The following is a 22,669-nucleotide window of genomic DNA, read 5'->3' as shown; positions in this document are numbered from 1 at the left end:
CACCCATGACAAAGGTCACATCCTTGACCTGGTCTGCTCCACAAATCAACCGGTACTCGACCTCCATCCTTGCCTCTTCCCCCTCTCTGATCATAAGCTTATACGGTTCACCATCCCTTCTCCGACACCTCGCCCCCGCTTCCTCCGAGAAATCACCTTCCGTAATCTAAAATCCATTGATTCCCACCATCTCTCTGACCTGCTCTCCACCACTCTCCCCCTGGACTCAACCCCCATCTCACCTGATGATCTCACAAACCATCTCAACTCCACCTTGTCTACCTCCCTCAACACTCTGGCCCCCCTCAAAACAAGAACCGTAACTTTCAACACATCTTCACCCTGGTACACACCTGCACTTCGTAAACTGAAACAGACTGGTCGCCAACTCGAACGACTTATAAAGAAATCATCTCTCACAGTCCACCTTGAAGCTTACAAACTCCACCTCACTGACTACAAAGATGCTCTCATTGCTGCAAAATCTGCCTACCTCTCCTCCATATTCACCGATCCCTGCCTAAACCACAGAACCCTCTTCTCCACAGTGGGCAACCTCCTCAAGCCTCGAGCCAACACTCTCCCTACCTCTACTCCGGATCTCTGCAACTCATTCCTCCACTTTTTCGCTGATAAAATCAGCACCATCTATCAATCTTTATCTCCTGTACCCGACTCCCCAGCATCTACTCCACCACCTACCAAGGCCCCTCCTTTCAACATCTCCACTGACCTCCTTACCCCTCCTCCACACTGCTTCCTCTCCCAGTTTGACCTGGTCACCCCTATTGAAATTTCCAAACTCATCAGCTCTTCCAAACCCACTACCTGCTCCCTCGACCCTCTCCCCACTCCCCTGTTGAAGTCCTGCCTCCCCGTTCTCTGCCCCTACCTCACTAATCTCTTCAACTCCTCATTGTCCCAAGGAATTGTCCCCTCCGCTTTCAAAACTGCTGCCGTTACACCAATCTTAAAGAAACCTGGTCTTGATCCCTCCTCTCTCATTAACTACCGCCCAATCTCAAACCTCCCCTTTCTTTCAAAAACCCTGGAGCGTATCGTTGCGTCGCAACTTCATTCCCACCTCCTTGCGTATAACCTACTTGAACCCCTCCAATCTGGCTTTCGCCCCCTCCATAGCACAGAAACTTCTCTCCTCAAAGTCCTCAACGGCCTCCTCACCTCTGCTGACACTGGTTCCCTCAACATCCTCATCCTCCTCGACCTGAGCGCAGCCTTCGATACAGTGAACCATAACATCCTCCTCACCAGACTCAAAGACCTCGGCATTGAAGGCTCTGCACTCAGCTGGCTCCGTTCCTACCTTTCCAACAGATCCCACTTCATCTCTCTCCACAACCACACCTCTGCTACAGCCACAGTCACTCAAGGCGTTCCCCAAGGCTCCGTACTCGGCCCCCTCCTCTTCATCATCTACATCCTCCCCCTTGGTCAGATACTCCGCCACTTCAATCTGGACTTCCACTGTTACGCTGATGACACCCAGATTTACCTTGGCACCAAATCCCCCCACAACCCCCCCCCCCTCTCCCATATCAACTCCTGTTTGTCAGCTATAAAAACCTGGATGCAACATAATTTCCTCAAACTAAACAGCGATAAGACAAAATTCCTCCTCATAGGCTCCAAAGCCACACTCAGCAAAATCAATAACCCCACTCTCACCATCGACGGCACCACTGTCTCCCCATCTCCCCAGGCCTGTAACCTTGGCGTGATCTTTGATTCCACCCTCTCCCTTGAGCCTCACATCCGCCATGTCATTAAAACCTCCTTCTTTCATCTCCGCAACATCGCCAAACTCAGACCCTCTCTCACACCGCCCGCTGCTGAAAGACTCATCCATGCCTTCATCACCTCCCGACTGGACTATTGCAACTCACTTCTCCTTGGCATCAGCTCCACCTACATCAACCGACTCCAACTGGTCCAGAACGCAGCCGCCCGACTCATCACCCATACCAAATCCTGGCATCACATCACTCCAGTCCTCAAACAACTTCACTGGCTTCCCATCACCCACCGGATCACCTACAAAATCCTGGTCCTCACCTACAAAGCCCTCCACCATCTGGCCCCCCCATATCTCATTGACCTCCTCTCCCCCTACCAACCCTCACGGTCCCTCAGATCCACATCAGCCGGTCTCCTCTCCATCCACAAGTCCAACCTCCGCAGTTTTGGGGACAGAGCCTTCTCCAGGGCAGCTCCCAGGCTCTGGAACTCCCTCCCCCAACTGATCCGCGATTCCGTGTCCCTCACCATCTTCCAGTCCCGCCTCAAGACCCATCTCTTCACCTCTGCCTATCCTTAGCCCCACGTCCCCGTCCCTTTTCATCTGTGCATTAATTGCCTCATACTGTGTTTTGTATTGAATTCTGTCTTTACTTTGTGTACTAGTCATGTCTCTACTATTTATTTCATTCCCCTTACATGTTTTTCCTCTACATGCTCAATTTTTGTAAGGTGTCCTTGAGACTCTTGAAAGGCGCCCATAAATAAAATTTATTATTATTATTATTATTATTATTATAATCAGAAGCTTGAATCAGCAGAAATTCTTCAGAATTGTTGTCTTAGTGCCTGGCGTTCTGCCAGCGTCAGACAGCCACGTCAAACGTGTTCCTCGCTTAAGTACAAAATTAAACTGCAGAGGCAAGTGGCAACACACCCATCCGACAGAATGACTGGCTTGACAGAAAGGCCTAATTACCTCTCAAAATAATGTCTTCTTAAACCAGGAACGAGACCTGAAACATCACGTATTCCTTTTCTTCAGAAATGCTGCCTGACCCGATGAGTTAGTCTGGGACGACATCAGAGTTATGGGGAGAAGGCAGGAGAATGGGGTCAGGAGGGAGAGAAAGATCAGCCATGATTGAATGGCAGAGTAGACTTGATTCGCTGAATGGTCTAATTCTGCTCTGACTGTATCTCTTATGATTTTTGGTGTTTGATGGTCAGTGCAAATACTATGGGGCTGAAAGACCTGTTGCTGACTACTTCTTTCCGACTCTGATTTCTCATATCATGTATTCCTTGCCTATTATTAAGTTGAATACACCTGCACTTAATCCTCAGTTCTTTGCTACAAATTTTAGAATATGCAACCTGTTTAAGGAGAGTTGAGTGGTTAATCATCATATGAACTGATAAAGGAACAAGGAGACACAGTTGCCTTCCCTCAGGTATCCTGTTAGCCTTGCTGTGACTTCTCAGCAAGCTTTGCTGACATCGTTTCATCAACAAATTACAGGGAAAATTATAGTATTATTCTGCTTGTAGCCAAACTCTCGTCAAATTTCGACTGCTCATGGTTTTGTGAAATAAAACAGTTTACAACTACATCTGCAATGTGACTTTGCTCCCTCCTTATGTTATTAATAGTTATCTTACCAGATTTTTAGATATTTTTCTTTTTGAAGTTGATGTTAGATTTAAGGTTACCTTCTTAAGTCTGGGTCAGAGAGCTGTGGTTTATGATCTGAACTAACTAACCATGCAGTGCAGTACCAAGACCACACAGCACTGTCTGAGGTCTGATTTCTGGACGCGATGCTTAACAAAAACTCCAAGTTCCTCCTCTGGCAGGGAGCAATCATCCCATGGTACTACTCAGGGAATTCACTATTTTTAAAATTTTGTATTTGTTTGTTCCTCAATCAGAACTGTTATCTTGTTTTGTTTTTTCCAATGCTCTGGGCTCTTGCTATGTAGAGATTCTTCACTGTGTTCCTGTATTGTCACAATATCATGCTTCAAATGTTCTTCAATGAAAAGAATGTCCTTTGGGGTGTCCTGATGTCGATAAAGGCAACATTTCAATGGCTTTTCCCCCCATATTTTAAGGAGGCTTGATGCCAAAGGTTTCTTTGCAGGTTCCATTTTGTATCTTTTGTGTCCAATTTCCTGTGTGTTTTCTGTACCATACAGTGTGGACCTGTTTGCCACTGCTTTCTTTCTAATATATTGTTTTCCTTCATCGGGTGTAGCTCTCCCGTCGGGCCAGCTACTGGGAGAAGAATGACGGTTATTAACTGAGACCTCACTCGTGATTCCTTTTCCAGGTTCTTCATTCTTCATAAGATGCCAAACCTGAAGTTCCTGGATGCAAGGAAGGTAACCCAAAAAGAACAAAGAGAAGCAAGCACTCGTGGCGTCTTCATGAAAGTGGTGAAACCCAAAGAACTGGTAAAGTATCCAGAATTAGACAATGTAATCTTTCTTTTCTTTTTTTTTTTTTTTTTTAATTTTATTAGAAGCGATTGTACAAGGATATCTTGTAATCTTTCTTAATTGCTGCATGCAAATACAAAAAACAGTTCAGGAAAAATTGCTACCTATAGTATCAATATTACTTACACGTCTGTTAACCTGCGAATCCCTACGTAAAACTATATATACACACACATATGATATCAAGTTGCATAAATGTACATATGTTCTCTTATTTAATTGATTTGATCTTTTGTTGAATTATTCCTAGCTTTAAGAACATCCCGTTAGTCCACCTTTCCAGCTTGTTGCCTCCTGTTCTTTATTACCGCGCTGACAATTTGTGCTTCACGGCGTCTGATTTTAAAAAAAAAATTAAATCTCCTGTTAAAGTTTAAAAAAAAACTTTAATCACACAAGGGAGATTTTAATGACCAGATTTTGACCTCATTTCATTTGCCTAAGCGTAGATCAAAGTGGACGAGGCCTGTCTGATTCCAGTAGTGTTACAGGCCGTGACAGCACTTCACATCAAAACGACAGCTCACGTACAGGACCATCAAATTGCTCAATTATATTCTGGGCCTGTAATTATTCCTCTCCATTTTTTGCAAAGCCTTCATTTGTCATTCCATTGACATAATTTACCTTATGATCACCTCACTAATATTTTGGTTGCCTCCGCGGCTGAAGAGATTGGGAGGCAGCTTCCATTCGTCTTATTTTGAAATTGATGAGCTTTGATACGGCAGCCACAATAACCTCTGCAGGGCATGTGTAGTCTTTGTGTTTAATTGCCTTCATCATCCCAATTGTCTGCTGACCAAAAGTGCAGATCACCAATTACTGCAGCTGTGTCCAAACCTGCAGGTAATTGGATTTCTCTGGCAGAGCATAATTGGATATTTTTTTGCTGTTTGTTGACAAACTTCGCCGTTTTATCCTCCGTGTGACATTGTGGCATTTATGAGACAAAGGGTATATATTCTTGGTGATCCTTGTTTATACGTTAAACTTCCAAATCCAAACAGTTGACAGTGCACAGAGGTTGAATATCCAGTGCATAGACTGTGTAAAAAAAAAGATGCATTTAATATATCTATTACCACAATGATGTAAACGACATTGGTAGGAGCAAGTGTTATCCATCTTGTGGTTTGCATTTATATTTTTTGCAATGTCGACAGTCACACTCACCTTATCCGGCGCTTGGCTCCTCAAATCATGCTTGGATCGTTATGTGAGGTGAAGCCTTCTGCCAACTGGTGGAAAGTAATGCCCCTGTCCCACTTAGGAAACCTGAACGGAAACCTCTGGAGACTTTGTGCCCCACCCAAGGTTTCCGTGCGGTTCCCGGAGGTTTTTGTCAGTCTCCCTACCTGCTTCCACTACCTGCAACCTCCGGCAACCACCTGCAACCTCCGGGAACCGCACGGAAACCTTGGGTGGGGCGCAAAGTCTCCAGAGGTTTCCGTTCAGGTTTCCTAAGTGGGTCAGGGGCATTAGAGTCACAGTCGTACAGCAAGGGAACGAGCCCTTCAGCCCTCCAAGCACGCACGCTTCTGTGCTAAATCTACACTAATCCCATTTTATTCTCCCTGCATCCCGTAAACTCCTCTCAAATTCTGCTGCTCACCTGCACACCAAGAGCTATTTACAGTGTGACCTGTTAACAAATCAGGCCATGTGTTTTTGGAATGAGGCGGGGAGGGGAAGCCCATGCAGTCACAGGGAGAATGTGCAAACTAGATAAACAGCACCGGAGGTCAGGATCAAATTGGGTCGCAGAGATGGTGAAGTGGATGTTCAAGAAGGAACTGCAGATGCTGGAAAATTGAAGGTAGACAAAAGTGCTGGAGAAACTCAGCGGGTGAGACAGCATCTATGGAGCGAAGGAAATAGGCAACGTTTCGGGCCAAAACCCTTCTTCAGTGGATACAATACAATACAATACAATACAATTCAATTTATTGTCATTTGGACCCCGTGAGGTCCAAACGAAATGCCGTTTCTGCAGCCATACATTACAACAAATAGACCCAAGACACAACATATTTTACATAAACATCCATCACATTGCTGTGATGGAAGGCCAAAAAAACTTCTCTCTCCACTGCACTCTCCCCCCCCATGTCAGAGTCAAAGTCAAAGCCCCCGGCGGGCGATGGCGAATTGTCCCGTGGCCATTAAACCACGCCGGGTAATGCAAGTTCGCGCACCGGGTCTTGGTGTTAGAGCCCCCGGTGCGCGTTCGCAGCCCGCAGCCATTCCAAGCCGCGCGGGGCGGTGCTGTAAGGCCCCGCTCCAGGAGCACTTCAACCCCGCAACTCGGGCGGGAGAAGTCGCCGTTGCGGAAGCCCCGAAAAGCGGTCTCCCTCCAGGGACCCGCGGGCTCCCGGTGCCGTCCGCCAAACCCGCAGTTGCAGCCACCGAATCTCCGGGGGTCGGGCCGCAGCAGCGTCCACCACAGCTCCACCCGCTCTGGACTCGGCCAGCTCCGCGACGGTGAGGTGAGTGTCGGCACTGGAGTCCCCGGTTTTCCTGTTGGAGGCCGCTCCTCGTTGCAGCCCCAACGACAACGGAGACCCGACAAAGAAAAGGTCGGGTCTCCCGTGCAGGGAGAGATTTAAAAGTTTCCCCCTCCCCCCCCACACCACCCCCACCCCCCCACACACATACCCCAACAAAAATAACAAAAACTACATTAAAACATAGACATAAAATAATAAAAACGCAGACGGACTGCAGAGGCCGCTGCTGGCGAGAGCCGCGCCACCTACCGGATGCACTATGCTGCTCCATCAGACTGCCCTGATGACCAATGGACTGTTCTTGTTCGCAAAGACCTTTACCTTCGTTTGTTTCTACATGTCTCAGATAGGCAGAGAGAGCTAGAAACTTGAAAAAAATTAAATATTAATTAAAACACTTTAAAAATAATATGTTCATTTAAAACCACATTCACCTTGTGTAAATGGATTAAAAATATTAATTAAAATCAAGTTAAAAAGCAAAGTCAATTATCTTTGCTTATCTTTACAGTGCAAGTCTATCATCCTATTCATATAAATGGGACCATATCGGCTCAGATGCATCAGGGAGAGTCTCTGGGAGAGTTTAGGGACCAGGTACAAAGTGCATCTCATTGACTCATTGACAGATGCAGCACGGAAGCAGGCCCTTCGGCCCACCAAGTCCAAGGCAAGCATCACCCCCATGTACAACTAGCTCTATGGTATCCCACTTTCTCATCCACTCCCCTTACAATGGCGCAATTTACAGTGACCAATTGACCTGCAACCCCGTATCATCTTTGGGATCTGTTCCATTGGTCTCGGTGTAGCAGCTGGATGCAGAGGTGAGGTCATGGGTGGATTTGCTGCCTCCAGCTGTGCACATATGTAAATGTACATTATCGGCCGCTGTGCACACTGCAGCTTCTCAACAGAGTCCATCGCATTGCGAGGCATAAGTGTTACCTGGTCCATTAGCGCTGCTTCACTTTGCAGGTGGACCACTTGGAGAGTTATAATAATAATGGATGGGATTTATATAGCGCCTTTCTAGAATACTCAAGGCGCTTTACATCGCATTATTCATACACTCCTCAGTCACACTCGGTGGTGGTGAGCTACTTCTGTAGCCACAGCTGCCCTGGGGCAGACTGACGGAAGCGTGGCTGCCAATCTGCGCCTATGGCCCCTCCGACCACCACCAATCACTCACACACATTCACACACAGGCAAAGGTGGGTGAAGTGTCTTGCCCAAGGACACAACGACAGTATGCACTCCAAGCGGGATTCGAACCGGCTACCTTCCGGTCGCCAGCCGAACACTTAGCCCATTGTGCCATCTGTCGTCCTCAGTTCCTCAGGTTGAGATGTTCGAACGCTCAATGGAGCATAAAATGGGTGTGAATGGGTGTGTGATGCTCAGTATGGACTTGAAGGGCCTATTTCCTTGCTGTGTGACCCAAAATGCGATGTATATAGTGATGATAGGACAGTTGAAAGAGCATTAACTACATTTATTCCTGATGGAGAAAGCAGCCGCTCTCAATTCTCATGAGTGAAAGGAATAATGAGAAGTTTTGCACCTCAATTTGACTGTCACCAACGAAGGGATAATTATCAAAGGTTTAGAACCGGGGTTTCCCCTATCCTCTATCCACATGCAGCTTTGAATATGGTGTTCCCTCAAGGCCATTTGCTGCATCTGGCAAGAGTAATGTTGCAAGGAAGTCTAATCATTCAAATGAAATTGGTCTTAAAGGCAACAAGCCAGGAAGTAAAAATAATATTGTTTATCTTAAATGGATCTTTGTTAAGTTTGGCGATTTTGTTTGTGAAACTGTTCAGGGTATTTAGCCTCGTAGAAGAATCTACATAAATATATGCTGTTGTTGGTGTAAGTAGAATGAAATCTCAGATATTTTAAAACTCTACAAGTCTGGGGAACGTGGACTGTAAGGAACAGGTGGCCTGAGACTAGACTCCCCGTATGCTTCCTCATTTATTTACTGCAACTAAGGGTTTAGTAGAAATTATTTTTTTTGTAAGTGCATTTGCTCAGGATGTAATCAACGCTCCGCATCAAATCGAGCTGGAATAGAACCAGAAGCTGGTGATACTTCATTCAGGTAAACAGGATCATGCTTCTACTGAATTGAAAGAAAACTGGTCATGTAAAATCCACATTCCTCATGAATGAGAGTATTAACAGTCAATAATAAGTGATTCCATGAAATGTGAAAATGAAAAAGCAACATCAATTCTGAGTCAAACAGAAAATGATTGACTGAAATGAACATAACTTGTTGAGCAAAGTGGTCCCGCAAACTGCCTTTAATTTCATACGATTGATAAAGTGAATCGGTCTCCCTCGGAGGATGTGGCTCTGCCAGGGAGATGATAGGGTTAACATTCTGAGAGAATGAGGCAGGGTCTGCAAGGTGACAACTATGAGGTGTCTGTCCAAGAGTGTGCAACTGAAGACAAGTAGGGCACAGACCTTGATGGTGGTCTGCATCAGGAAGGCTGGATGTATCGCCAAGGAAGCCTGCCAACCTGTTCACCTCCATTCCTCTCTTCTGCCTACAAGGAGAAGACACAGGAGCTTGCAAATCCAGAATCCAGTCCCAAGAAGAACTTCCTTTCCATGGCTCTCATCCTTTTGAACCAATTGCCTTCTTCTTCCTCCTTTCTCGGACATGTTGCTCCATAATCTTACTCTTAACTCTACCTCACTTGGTTTTTCCACTGTTGCCACTCTGCCATATTTTTGGATTTACTTTAGATTGTACAACAGTCTTTGCACCATTCTGCTGCTCAGCATTTGTCGTGTGCATTAATTGTTGAACTTGCTGTCTAGCTTGTATAGCCTAAGCTTCATGCACACTAGGCCACTTCCAAGGCCACCTGGGTCAAGACGAGATGGAGAGACCAGTGGTAGTCAGCGGAACCATCTAGGCTACACCATTACATCGATGACCCCATGGACGTCCCTAGCCAGGACCTGCCCCGAAAGCAGTGGACAACCCTCAACCCCTTGAGGACAGACATCGGACGCTATGGAGTAGCGATGAAGAGGTGGGGCCTCGTGGACAGCGAGCGCCTCCTGCGAGTGTGGGGATCCAACACAGATAGTGGAGCACATCGTCACCAGTTGCCCCAAACACCGGCCACCGAATGGTGAACGAGGTCTGATTGACCTGGGCGATGACACGTTGGCTTGGCTCGCCTCAACGGAGCTGCAGGTCTAAAAGACACATGACAGAAGAAGAAGAAAAATGCACACTAGGAATTTCACAGGGGGTAAATGACAATAAACCAATCTCAATCTCCCCTCAGCCACCACCCCATGACCATCTGAGCATGAATCTGTAAATACTCACTAATCTGTTGGTCACAAAACATTTGCGTACCCCCAAAAATCTGGCAAATTTCAATTCCCACCCATATACTTATGCTTGCCGAATGAGGAGTACAATCTCCAAAGTAGCTATCTATATTAAACTCATAATTGCATGGTTCACCCTAATGCTGCCTGTGATTTAGTACTTAAAGCATTATTTTCTTTGACCAAGGTTCATTTCAGATTCCCTGGTGTAGGAATCGTATTGTGTACCTCGGCATGCAGCTTGTATGTAGTTGAGCCAGTCCTTTTGTTGATCTAGACAATCATCAACAAAACAAGTCTTCACTCTGTCATTAACCTTGCACAGCCAATGTTTATCACCCAATGCCCTTTCTTGCATATTTTTCATCTGTTTTCCCACTCTCCTGAAAGGAATTGCTTACTCAGATGTAAAGTTATCCCGAAAAGCAACGTGGAATAATTTGGCCCATTGACTGTGATTATCATGAGATTTATTGGCTGTGGTCATCGCTGTCATAAATGTGGCTCCATGATGTCAGGGGGACAAGATTAGTGCATGTTATGTTTGGAACAGGAAATTGGATGTCCATCAAGGATTTCCGTTTCCATGCTGTATTTTACCGTCCTTCCATATTTGTTCATTAACTGCAAAGTAATGTTATATCAGTGATGTCTCAGTAGGAATTGAGCTAGTGGGAATAGAGAGCCAGAGTGTTTTATAAGTGGTGAGAATTGGTGTTCCGTGGGACCTAGGTGTCCTTGTACACATGAATCACTGAAAATTAACATGCAGTGCAGCGAGCAATTAGGATGGCAAACGGTATGGTAGCCTTTAATAAAAGATTTCAGGGCGAGAGTGGAGATCCATTGCTCAAATTATCTAGGACCCTAGAGACTGCAGCTTGAATGTTGTGTACAGGTCTACTGTCCCTGTTTAGTAAGAATAAACTTGCAATAGCGGGAGAGCAGTGAAGGTTCGCTATGTTGGCCCCTGAGATAAGCTGATTTTTGTATAAGGAGAAATTAAGCAAAATGGGTGGATAAAGTCCAGAGTATAGAAAATCCAGTGCCTTTATTTCTGTGATGGTCTGTGCCAGTACACCATACACCTTACACCATTAAAAAGTTAATCATCATATAGTTTTCCGTCCACGCATCAAGTATGTTTATTAATCGGGTGTACAGGCATCTTTTTGTCAGTATGCAAAGCATTGAGATGATTTGTGGAATCTAGGCATCCCAGCTGGGGGAAACATTGACTCTGCATCTATCATGTTCCTTAAGAATTTTTGTATGAGATATTTTATACTTTGCGAGCAAAGGCTCAGTTTTTAAAATCTTTTGTAATTCTACATCAAATCTCTGTATTAAGACACCACAATGTGTGTTTTTTACATGGGCAGATTCTGGGAGAAGTCACTGTCAAAATCGAACAGCTTGTCTCTCAAAGTCTTTCCAGTGTTTTGCATTCAAGTAGTTCCAGTGCGTTCAGATTGATGACATCAAATTACATTTATGACATCAAATCCACATAGGCAGATTTGTGCCTGAAATAGTGTGTGATGCAAACAAATTATTCATTACATTCTTGAAAGCATTTGTAATAAGGTCATTTCATGATGAACAAACTAACTGAGGTGCTTGTCCAATGAAGCCAGCTTCCTTTAATTAATGGCAAATGAAAACCAGTGTTGGTGGACAACCTTTCAGATATCTTTAGTGTGTTAATTCTCTTCACTCCCGATTACATTGATTTTCAACTTTCCCCTCCATATCTATAACCTTCTTGTGTCTCACTCAAGTGGCCATTAGTTGTGTCTGAGCAAGTGATGGCAGGTTATTCACCAGGGGTACATTAGACTGAGCTCATTGATCTGGTTTGAAAACCTGTCACCAGCATTTACCCTTCCACAAGACCCAGAGAGGTGACAAGTTTGGTTCACCGCAGATGTAACGCTTGATTATTGAGTCTCCTGGATGACCTTGGTACATAGTGTGGTGAAACATGCATCATGGACTTCAATTTAATTTGTTGATGAAATTATGTTTGAGCAATTGCAGTCTGTTTGTCATTGTAATAACTTCAAGGAATTTTACAAAGTAGTTTGAAATACTTATCTTTAAGAACCTCTTCTCAGCTGATTACGAGAGTAATATTTGTAGATTAAAATGACTTTCTTCATGACTAAGAGGTAAATGCATAAATCTATTTATATTTTTTGTATTTTAATGTCCACTAGTTTTTTATTTACAAAGATTATTCCACAGTAAATCACCAGTTGAGGGGTGATATTAATAATAATAATAATAATGGATGGGATTTATATAGTGCCTTTCTAATACTCAAGGCGCTTTACATCGCATTATTCATTCACTCCTCAGTCACACTCGGTGGTGGTAAGCTACTTCTGTAGCCACAGCTGCCCTGGGGCAGACTGACGGAAGCGTGGCTGCCAATCTGTGCCTACGGCCCCTCCGACCACCACCAATCACTCACACAAATTCACACACATTCACACACAGGCAAAGGTGGGTGAAGTGTCTTGCCCAAGGACACAACGACAGTATGCACTCCAAGCGGGATTCGAACCGGCTACCTTCCGGTTGCCAGCCGAACACTTAGCCCATTGTGCCATCTGTCGTCCCGACAGATATTAGCAAAGTCTTTTACCCAGGGTAGGAGAATCAAGAACCAGAGGACATAGAAACATAGAAAATAGATGCAGGAGTAGGCCATTCAGCCCTTCTGGCCAGCACCACCATTCAATATGATCATGGCTGATCATCCAAAATCAGTGCCCCATTCCTGCTTTCTCCCCATATCCCTTGATAGCATTAGCCCTAAGAGCTATATCTAACTCTCTCTTGAAAACATCCAGTGAATTGGCCTCCACAGCCTTCTGTGGCAGAGAATTTCACAGATTCACAATTCTGTGGATGACATGGATTTAAGTGTGAGTGGATGATTTCATAGGAACCTGCGAGGCAACTTTTTCACTCAGAGGTTGGTGGCTATATTGAACGAGCAGCCAGAGGAAGTCATTGAGGCAGGTACAACAACATTTAAAAGCCATTTGGACAAGTTCATGGATGGGAAAGATTTAGAGGGATGTGGGCCATTATTCTCACGTAAAGAATGTTCTTCTGATAGAACATCATCTGGTTACCAAATCTTCCAAAACAAACTTAGACTCAAAGATTCTATTATTTTTCTAAGTTTTTTCAAAATTATCTTTTTATACAAGTATTCTGGGCACATTATATATGTTGTGCATTATCATAGATCAAATTCAGAATAACATCAAGAGGAAAAAAAAAGTCTCATTAGAAGGAATTGAAGATATTTTTCAGATCAGGTTGCAGCCAATGTAATCATTGGTAATGATTGGAAAAATAATTATTATGGGCAAAAAAATGATCACACATGCATTTTAATATCCAGCCCCAGGCTGTATATGTTATACTATGATATGATGTTGAATATCGGCTGAAAAATGCAAGTACAAGGTTCGGGACATTACGCAGATAATTTTAATTTCAAAGAATGTGAGAAAACTATTTTAAACTGTATCCAGTTTAAAGTTGTCTCAAAGTTTGGTGGCTACATGTCTCACTGGATGAATGTAAGATTTCTAGATGTTTAAACACCTATATGGGATGCAACAAAAGTTCACTTAATGTAATTAAAAGCAATAATGTTTTATTCTTATTGATTAAATATGATAAAATATGATAAAATAGACTGAGGTCAGTATGGTTTTGTGAAAGGGAGATCTTGCCTGTTGGAATATGGAATTCATTGACATAGACAGCTATGGAGGCCAAGTCAATGGGTATATTTAAGGTGGAGATTGATAGGTTCTTGATTAGTACGGTTGTCAGGGATTATGGGGAGAAGGCAGGAGAATGGGATTGAGAGGGAAAGTTAGATCAGCCATGATTGAAATGGGGAGTAGACTTGATGGGCCGAATGGCCTAATTCAGCTCCTATCACTTATGAATTTATTAACTTAATATGTTGTGCGATTTGTGAAAATAAAAATTCCCATAGAGATATAAAATACAAACATTGGGAAGCAATCAGTTCAATAAGAACAAAGATGGTAGAAGCTGCCTCTATTCTGGACTCATACACTAACTATGAAGCATTGGGGTGATGGCAAAACTTTACTCATGCACGCTCCTTCCTGAAATATCATCTTATTTTTATGCATAGCTAAAATCCAAAGTCTAGTTTTGCTTAAAAGCGATGTTTAATTTACTACAATAAGTCTGGATATCCATCGGTATAAGATGCAAAGCACAAGCTTGCCACCAACCATCTTTAAGTTTTATTTCAATATAGGGCAATGTTGCAGATAATAATTGTATCAATCATTGAGAGCAGTATACTCTGTAGATCAGCAATGCACACACGCTAAGCAGCTGTTACTTGGAAAACCTTTGAGGTATTCCGAAATAGTGTCTGTTTTCCCTGTGCCAGAAGTTCACACATTGTCAGCATTGTACAGACTTGGAAATCATACATTTTAATGCTTATTTTGTGCTTGTTAAACACAAACTGCCGGAGGAACTCAGCAGGTCAGGCAGCATCTGTGGGGGGAAATGAACAGGCGATGTTTCAGGTTGGAATCCTTCTTCAAACATTCGCCATTCTGAAGGAGGTTTGCAACCCAAAATCTCACCTGTCCATTCCCTCTCCAGATGCCGACTGTCCAGCTAAGTTTCTGCAGCACAATTTGCACAATTTGTGAATTCATAATTTCTGCAATAGTAGAGAGATGATCTTATCAAGGTGTATAAAATCTTGAGGGAATAGGGTGGATGTAGAGAGTTACAGTATTTCCCTAGGGTAGGGGAATCAAGAACCAGAGGACAGGGGTATAAGGAGTGAGGGGATGATGTAATTGGGGGCAAATCAGAGGATAACTGGTGTATGGAACGAGCAGCCAGAGGAAGTCATTGATGCAAGTAATATAACAACATTTAAAAGACATTTAGACAGGTACATGGATAGGAAACGTTTAGAGAAACGTGGGCCAAACACAGGCAAATGCAACTAACTTAGATGGAGCATTTTGGTTGTCATTGATGATTGGGTCGAAGGGCTTGTTTCTGTTCTGCTGTAAATTGGTTCATCAAATTCTGCCGTCCAGGATCTCAGGCAGCAAAAGCTAGATTTCCTACAGGGAATAAATGAAAGCATGACCTGCTGTGAGTGTATTTATTTCCACTGCAAAATTAAATGCTACATATCCATTTTTATTTTAATGCAGAAAGAAAATGGCAACATTGCAAAATGACTACACTTCGAATATTCTCCCTTGGCTGTGTTGCAACTGGCAACAAAAGTGCCACATAAGTTCTTTCTTTTCTTCGTCGCATGCAAAAATGAAGGAATCATTAATAAAAGCCCATTTTCAAATGTTCCAATACTTTATTCCAAAGTGGTTTATGCATTGGTGGGAGAAATTAGAGTTTTGATCTCCAACATGGGTTTAACACAGTCGATTTCATTTGATTTGAAATAGTACTAGTTCAGAAAAGGGAAATTCAGACAGAACGCATGCTCCTGATGTCTCTTTCTTGATTTTCTTAGGAGAGGGGTTGGATAAGTAGTTGGGAAGAACGCAGGACGTAAGTATGTGTTATCTGCTCTGACAATGTCAGTGTTGACATTGATGTAAAACTCTCATTTTTAGTGGCCCAGTTTGGTCTAATTTGCATTCATCATAATCATACTATATTAGCCAACTTTTTTTTTGTAACATACGAGCAATTTGATTTGCCAACCAGTCATACTAATAAAAAGCAACAGAACAAACAAAACACATTTTAACATAAACATCCACCACAGTGACTCCTCCACATTCCTCACTGGGTTGGAAGGCGAAAAAATGTTCAATCTCTCCCTTCTTTGTCCTCCAGCGGTCGGGGGCCTCTAACCTTCCGTTGACGGGACGATCTTACTCCCGTAGCCGGCGGCGGGCCTCCTCATCGGGGCGATCAAGCTCCTGCATCGGGGGGGGGGGGGGGGGGGCAGTCATTGTATTGTATATATTGCATATATTGCACTATAAGTGTTCGTTAGGATAATTCCCCTTTTGATTTATATATTAAACTTGAAATAACCCTGTAGTTTGTTGGGGTTGGATGACAAGGATAGAATGTTGACTGGGTGAGGGGGTATTGGCTACAAGAGGTTGGACAGATTTGGATTATTTTCTCTGGCGAGCCATAGATTTAGTTCAGTTCATTATTTTTGCAACGTGTCGCGAGGTACAGTGAGAAGTTTTTGTTTCTGTGCTATCCAGTCAAAGAAAAGACTATACCATTACCTCATTGGAGATACTCAGGCTATCTTTAATCGGAGTTTACTGGACTTCATCTTGCACAAAATATGATTCCTTTTATCTTGTACATGTACACTGTGGATGGCTCAATGCAATGTCTCTACGCTGACTGAAGGCACGCAACATAAAGCTTTTCACTGTACCTCCACACACGTATCAATAAACTAAACTAAACTAAACTAAACTACACATGAATTGAATCAAACCGTCCACAATGCACAGATAAAGGATACAACATTTAGTGCAAAGATATAACATTGTAGTCCGATAAAGTCTGAATAAAGATAGTTCAAATGTCTCTAATGAGGTAGATGGAGTTCAGGCCCACATTCTGGCTAATAAGAGGACCATTCAGTTGCCTGATAACAGCCGGGAATGAATTCTTCCTGAATCTGGAGGTATGCATTTTCAAACTTCTGTACCTCCACCCGATGGGAGAGGGGAGAGGAGGGAGTGACCAGGGTGAGCCTGGTCCTTGATTATGTTGGTGGCCTTGCCAAGGTAGAGTGAAGTGTAGATGAAGTCAGTGGAAGGGAGGCTGGTGTGTGTGATGGTCTGGGCTACATCTACAGCTCTCTGCAAATGCTTGCGGCCTTGGATGGACTTATTCCCAAACTGGTTGTGATGCATCTGATAAGATGCTTTCTGTGACACATCTGCGGAGGTTGGTGAGGTTTGTTGGGGACATGCTGAAATTCCTACGCTTTCTAAGAACTCGAGGCATTGGTGTGCTTTCTTGGCTGTATCTTTGTTGTGGCGGGTTCATGATAAATTGCTGGAGACCTGATAAAAGTATAGAAAGTTATGAGAGGCATAGATATGGTAGACAGTCACAGCTTTTCTCCCAGGGTGGAAATATCAAAGACTAGAGGGCATAGCTTTAAGGTGGGAGTGGCAACGTTTAAAGGAGATGTGCGGAGCAAGTTTTTTGCACAGAAAATGGTGAGTTGCTGGAACTCGGTCAGAGGTGGTGGTAAAAGCAGATACGATTGTAGCATTTAAGAGGCTTTTTGACAGCTACATGTATATGCAGGGAATAGAAGAAGCATGCATTATGTGCCGGCCGATGAGATTTGTTTATCTTGCATCATGTTCGGCACGGATGTTGTGGAACGAAGGGCCTATTCCTGTGCTTTGCTGTCCTGCATTCACAGAATCAAACTCCAGGCTAATTTTTTTTTAAATCGTTTCTGATTGGGATTTTGAGACTTTTGTAGTTCATGACCAATAGCAGGATGGACAACTCAATCTTATGCAGGAGATTGTCCAGAAACAATAAGTTGTCTGGACATTGAGTTCCATTCTTATCATACGTACTAACGAGCTTATGATTATTATCTGTGTTTCAAAATTATTTTTTTGTACTTCAGAGACATTTCATTCAGAATTTTAATACAAAATAACAAGAATGGTAACTAACATAATGCGCTGCCTTGAGTCATATGAATAAAATCTGGGGATGCATCTGTCCCAATAGGTTGCAACTGATATTTGTCTTGAATACTTGCACTATTTCTCCTTCTTGATGCATAACTGATGTTAATCCAAAATATGAAAGAGTTTCCCCTTAGTCAGATTCAGATTAATATCCAAAAGGAGCGTGACAAATCACAATCTATTTGAACAAATCATTGTGTATTTATGTTTTTGTATGGGATACATCCACATAGATTATATTTTTACACCAAAATGAGTGAGATGACAGGTCTGTGTAATATTATAGTGCACATCACTTACATTGTTCTGCATTGCCTTGTGCTTGTTCAAAAGTCTGGATTCACTTACTACTATCCGCTGGAATGTTCAGCATTTTCATGAAGCAATTTAGTAATAAAATGACAAACCAGGGGTAAGATAACACCTAGCAGTTTGATTCTGGTTAAATGTATATAAATATATATTTGATGTAAATTTGATTTGTTTGCCAAACACGTGTAAACACAAAATTTATATTTGACAAATATAACAATTGTAGATATTTATTGCCTCATCTTATTGAATTGTCTAAGCACTACACACAGTGAATTACTCTTGTAGTGTGGTAACTGCTGTTATTTAGGTAAATGTGGCAGCAGTTCAGTGCCTCTAATGTTCAATAAATATATGGATTGTTCTCTTATTTTGTTGGAATTGTTTGAAGCAAGTATACTGGTAGAAATAGAGTCAAAGTCATACTGCATGGAAACGCACCCTTCAGCCCAACCTGACCCTCTAACCAGAGACCCGGGTTTGATCCAAACTATGGGTGCTGTCTGTATGGAGTTTGTATGTTCTCCCTGTGACGGCGTAGGCTTTCTCGGGGTGCTTTGGTTTCCTCCCAGATTGCAAAGATGTGCAGATTTGTAGGTTCATTGACTTCTGTACATTGTTCCCTGTGAGCAGGATAGACCAATATGCGGGGGATCTGTGGCCAGCATGGACTCGGTGGGCCAAATGGCCCTTACCCACCCTGCACCCCTAAATCTAAATCTAAATTACAGGAAAAATGTTCCCAATGTTGGGGGAGTCCAAAACCAGGGGGGTACAGTCTAAGAATAAAGGGGAGGCCATTTAAAACTGAGATGAGAAAAAATGTTTTCACCCAAAGATTTGTGAATTTGTGGAATTCTCTGCCACAGAAGGCAGTAGAGGCCAATTCACTGGATGAATTTAAAAGAGAGTTAGATGGAGGTCTAGGTGCTAGCGGAATCGAGGAATATGGGGAGAAGGCAGTCATGGGGTACTGATTATGGATGATCAGCCATGATCACAATGAATGGCGGTGCTGGCTTGAAAGGTCAAATGGCCTCCTCCTGCACCTATTTTCTATGTTTCTGTTTCTATGTTAAATCTGCACCTTCCCTTTCCATGTACCACCAAATGTATTTGAATTGTTGGAATAGTTTAGAGATTTATATGGGCCAAACTTGGGCAAATGGGAGTAGCTTAGATGTGGCTCCTTGGTCAGCAAGGATTAGTTGGGCCAAAGGGCCTGTTTCTGTGCTATATGACTGTGTGACCTCTGACTCTAATATTCTTTCTGATGCCATTGTTAATCCAGAACCACACTTTGTTAGTTTGTACTTCAATCATGGAAGGAAGTACAAATCTATAGCAATATCTGAAAAGGGGCAACTAATTAGAGCAGAACTAATAGTTTAGAGATACAGTGCGGAAACAGGGCCTTTGGCCCACCAAGACTGAACCGACCAGCGTCCCCTACACACTTACACTCCCCTACACACTAGGGACAATCCATACTTACACCAAGCCAATTTACCTGCAAACCTGTACGTCTTTGGAGTGTGGGAGGAAAACGAAGATCTCGGAGAAAACCAACAAGGTCACGGTGATAACGCACAAACTCCGTACAGGCAGCACCCATAGTTGGGATCGAACCCAGGTCTCCGGCGCTGTAAGGCAGCAGCTCTACCGTTGCGGCACCATGCTGCCTGTAGTTTGCCTGGAAACAGTTGGAAGAAGCCCCAAATTGGCTGATGTGTCCATGCAGGTGCTGCTTCCTGAGGTAAGATGTGAGGAGCATATATGTTGGGCACAGCTGACCTCCTGAGAGTTGCAGGCTGTTTGGACTAAAGTCGACTGTTCCAACTCCATGACCCCAGCGTGTGAAGGCCTCTTACTGAACGAGGATGTCATGATAACTTGACAAATGGAGTTTAATTTGGGATAGTGTAAGGTCATGCACCCCAGAAAGAGGAATCTATAGGCGGACTATTATCCAAATGATGAAAGTTACTGATAAATGTAGTGCAGAGGGATCTAGTTTTATTTCCTCCAAGTCTGTTTAGTTTCTATCAGCTCAGCTTCTTGGATCAGGGATTGGACTTACACTAAAATCCCACAATATCTACTCATGTTATTTTGTGCCATGAAATCGTGCTCTGCATCGTATACGGACAAGCTCGACTCCATTTTGGGAATCAGCTTGCTATCCGGTATTTGACTAAAGCTGCTGCCATACGTGTTATAAACCTGTCTCTCCATCAGCCTCATTTATTTTGCCAAAGGTGGTTGTGAATGTGATCATTTATTATATATACTGGGTGGTATGTAAAACAACTGCACTGTTTATATTCTACAATATGGCAATGATTTATTAACTTGGCCTTTGTTGGTCCAATGCATTTAATAATTCAGTGGTATATTGAGCATCATTTGTACTACTTTCTCCACAAATTTGACTTGCATATGTTGCAATCTTGTTAAAGTAACTGAATATTATTTCTGTAAGCACAAGCAGTTCTGAATTTTTACCCAGTAACCCAGATTTTTTTTAGATTTTTGCGAATCTGAGCTTTGCAAAGGAATGAATAATTCCTGCAGATCCGATGATTTACTGCAAGACCTTTTAATACGTCAGCCATTATATTTTAAAACAGCGCAGTTCTGATCAGGTTTCAGATTTCTATGGGTGAAAATAAAGCTGGCCAAATTGCTGTTGGGTCTTCCAGCAGCTTGACTTTATGTCAGAATCTCACCGTTGAATGGGTTGTTGAGAGGGATAGATGGCCATCCACATTGAGAAACAATGAACTGCAGATGGTGGTTTACAAAAAGCCACAAAGTGCTGGTATAACTCAGCAGGTCAGGCAGCATCTCTGAAGAACACAGCAAGGTGACTCTATCCCCTATTCTCTATTTCTCCATCACTGCCACCTCAGTTCTCAAGATGAGGCCTTTCTATCTAGGACATCCGAGATAGAAACATAGAAAATAGGTGCAGGAATAGGCCATTTGGCCCTTCGAGCCTGCACCGCCATTCAATATGATCATGGCTGATCATCCAACTCAGTATCCTGTACCTGCTTTCTCTCCATACCCCCTGATCTCTTTAGCCACAAGGGCCACATCTAGCTCCCTCTTAAATATAGACAATGAACTGGCCTCAACTACCTTCTGTGGCAGAGAATTCCACAGATTCACCACTCTCTGTGTAAAAAATGATATTCTCATCTCGGTCCTAAAAGACTTCCCTCTTATCCTTAAACTGTGACCCCTTGTTCTGGACTTCCCCAACATCGGAAATAATCTTCCTGCATCTAGCCTGTCCAACCCCTTTAGAATTTTGTAAGTTTCTATAAGATCCCCCCTCAATCTTCTAAATTCTAGCGAGTACAAGCCGAGTCTATCCAGTCTTTCTTCATACGAAAGTCCTGAAATATGAAAGAGATGTCTTCTTTCTTTAGTAAACATGGTTTCCCCCTCTTGCTGTCATGGATAAATCCCTCTCCTCTGTATCCAGTAGATCTGCTGTTGCACCCCCTCCCCCCAGATGGAACAAGGATAGAGTTCACTTGGTCTTCACCTTTGCCCTTCCACCAAACTCCGTCTCCAACAATCGTTCTCTGCCATCTTCAACGTGATCCCACCACCAGTCATATCTCCTCATCCCCACCCCTTTCCACCTTCGACAGAGACCACACCCTCCATCAATGAAGAAGTATATGGCTCAGCGCAGGCAAGTGGGAGTAGCTCTGTTAGGCAACTTGACCAGCATGGTTGAGTTGGGCCAAAGGGCCGGTTTTCATACTGTATAACTTCATGACTCTCTCAAACCGGGTCATGTACAAGATGGTTAACAAAGTGGGAAGTTTTAGTTTGAGACTTACAGATAAGAGTCCAAACTATGTTGCTCTTCCAGAAAAATTATTTGTTATCCTTTGCCTTTGTTTCCGAAGAGCAGTAAAGTGATCGTAAGAAAAGATAATAAAATTCTCGGAATCTTTTACATATTGCTCTCAACAGGCTGATCTTTCCAAGCAGTTGCAAACTAAAGTAGATATTCCTCCTGCACTGTGTGCCAGCTCTGCTGGAAGTTTGTACGACGTTGCGGTTGTGGAAGGTTTATTTTTGACATGGGGGTCCAGTCGCTGTGAAATATCATGTGACTGTTGGCAATGGGGACTGTAGTGCAAGCACTTCACACTTCATTACTCACTCGCCTGTTTCAGCCCACACTGTAACTTCATCTTTCAGTGTTCATGATCAGGAAAGTTCCAGCTGCTCATAAACAGGAACCTTTAACTCTGGAATGCCAGCACTGTTCATATTAAATTACTTTGTTAATGTTTGTGGCACATTTTGCCCGTGGGCCTTGTTGATAGGGAGCAGTGCTATCTGCAAGCAATGCCTCTCAGGCCCTGCTTTTGGCACTTTCTGTTCTACCCCAAAACCTTTTGAAGATATTTGCTTGCTTGACAG

The 22,669-nt window shown here is 43.2% G+C and overlaps 1 protein-coding gene across 1 annotated transcript in view; it reads left to right on the top strand.

Annotated features, from left to right (window-relative positions):
* The window catches only part of lrmda (leucine rich melanocyte differentiation associated), a 645,680-nt gene that overhangs the window by 422,744 nt on the left and 200,267 nt on the right, over positions 1 to 22,669 (top strand). The window contains exon 5 of the mRNA XM_033012480.1: positions 4,089 to 4,212. Coding sequence (XP_032868371.1) covers positions 4,089 to 4,212 — 124 coding nt within the window. The remainder of the gene's footprint in view (positions 1 to 4,088; positions 4,213 to 22,669) is intronic.

This window comes from Amblyraja radiata, chromosome 37 (genome assembly GCF_010909765.2).
Source record: "Amblyraja radiata isolate CabotCenter1 chromosome 37, sAmbRad1.1.pri, whole genome shotgun sequence".
NCBI lineage: Eukaryota > Metazoa > Chordata > Chondrichthyes > Rajiformes > Rajidae > Amblyraja > Amblyraja radiata.
Note: the sequence above shows the minus strand (reverse complement) of the source record. Positions and strands in the feature narration are given on the sequence as shown.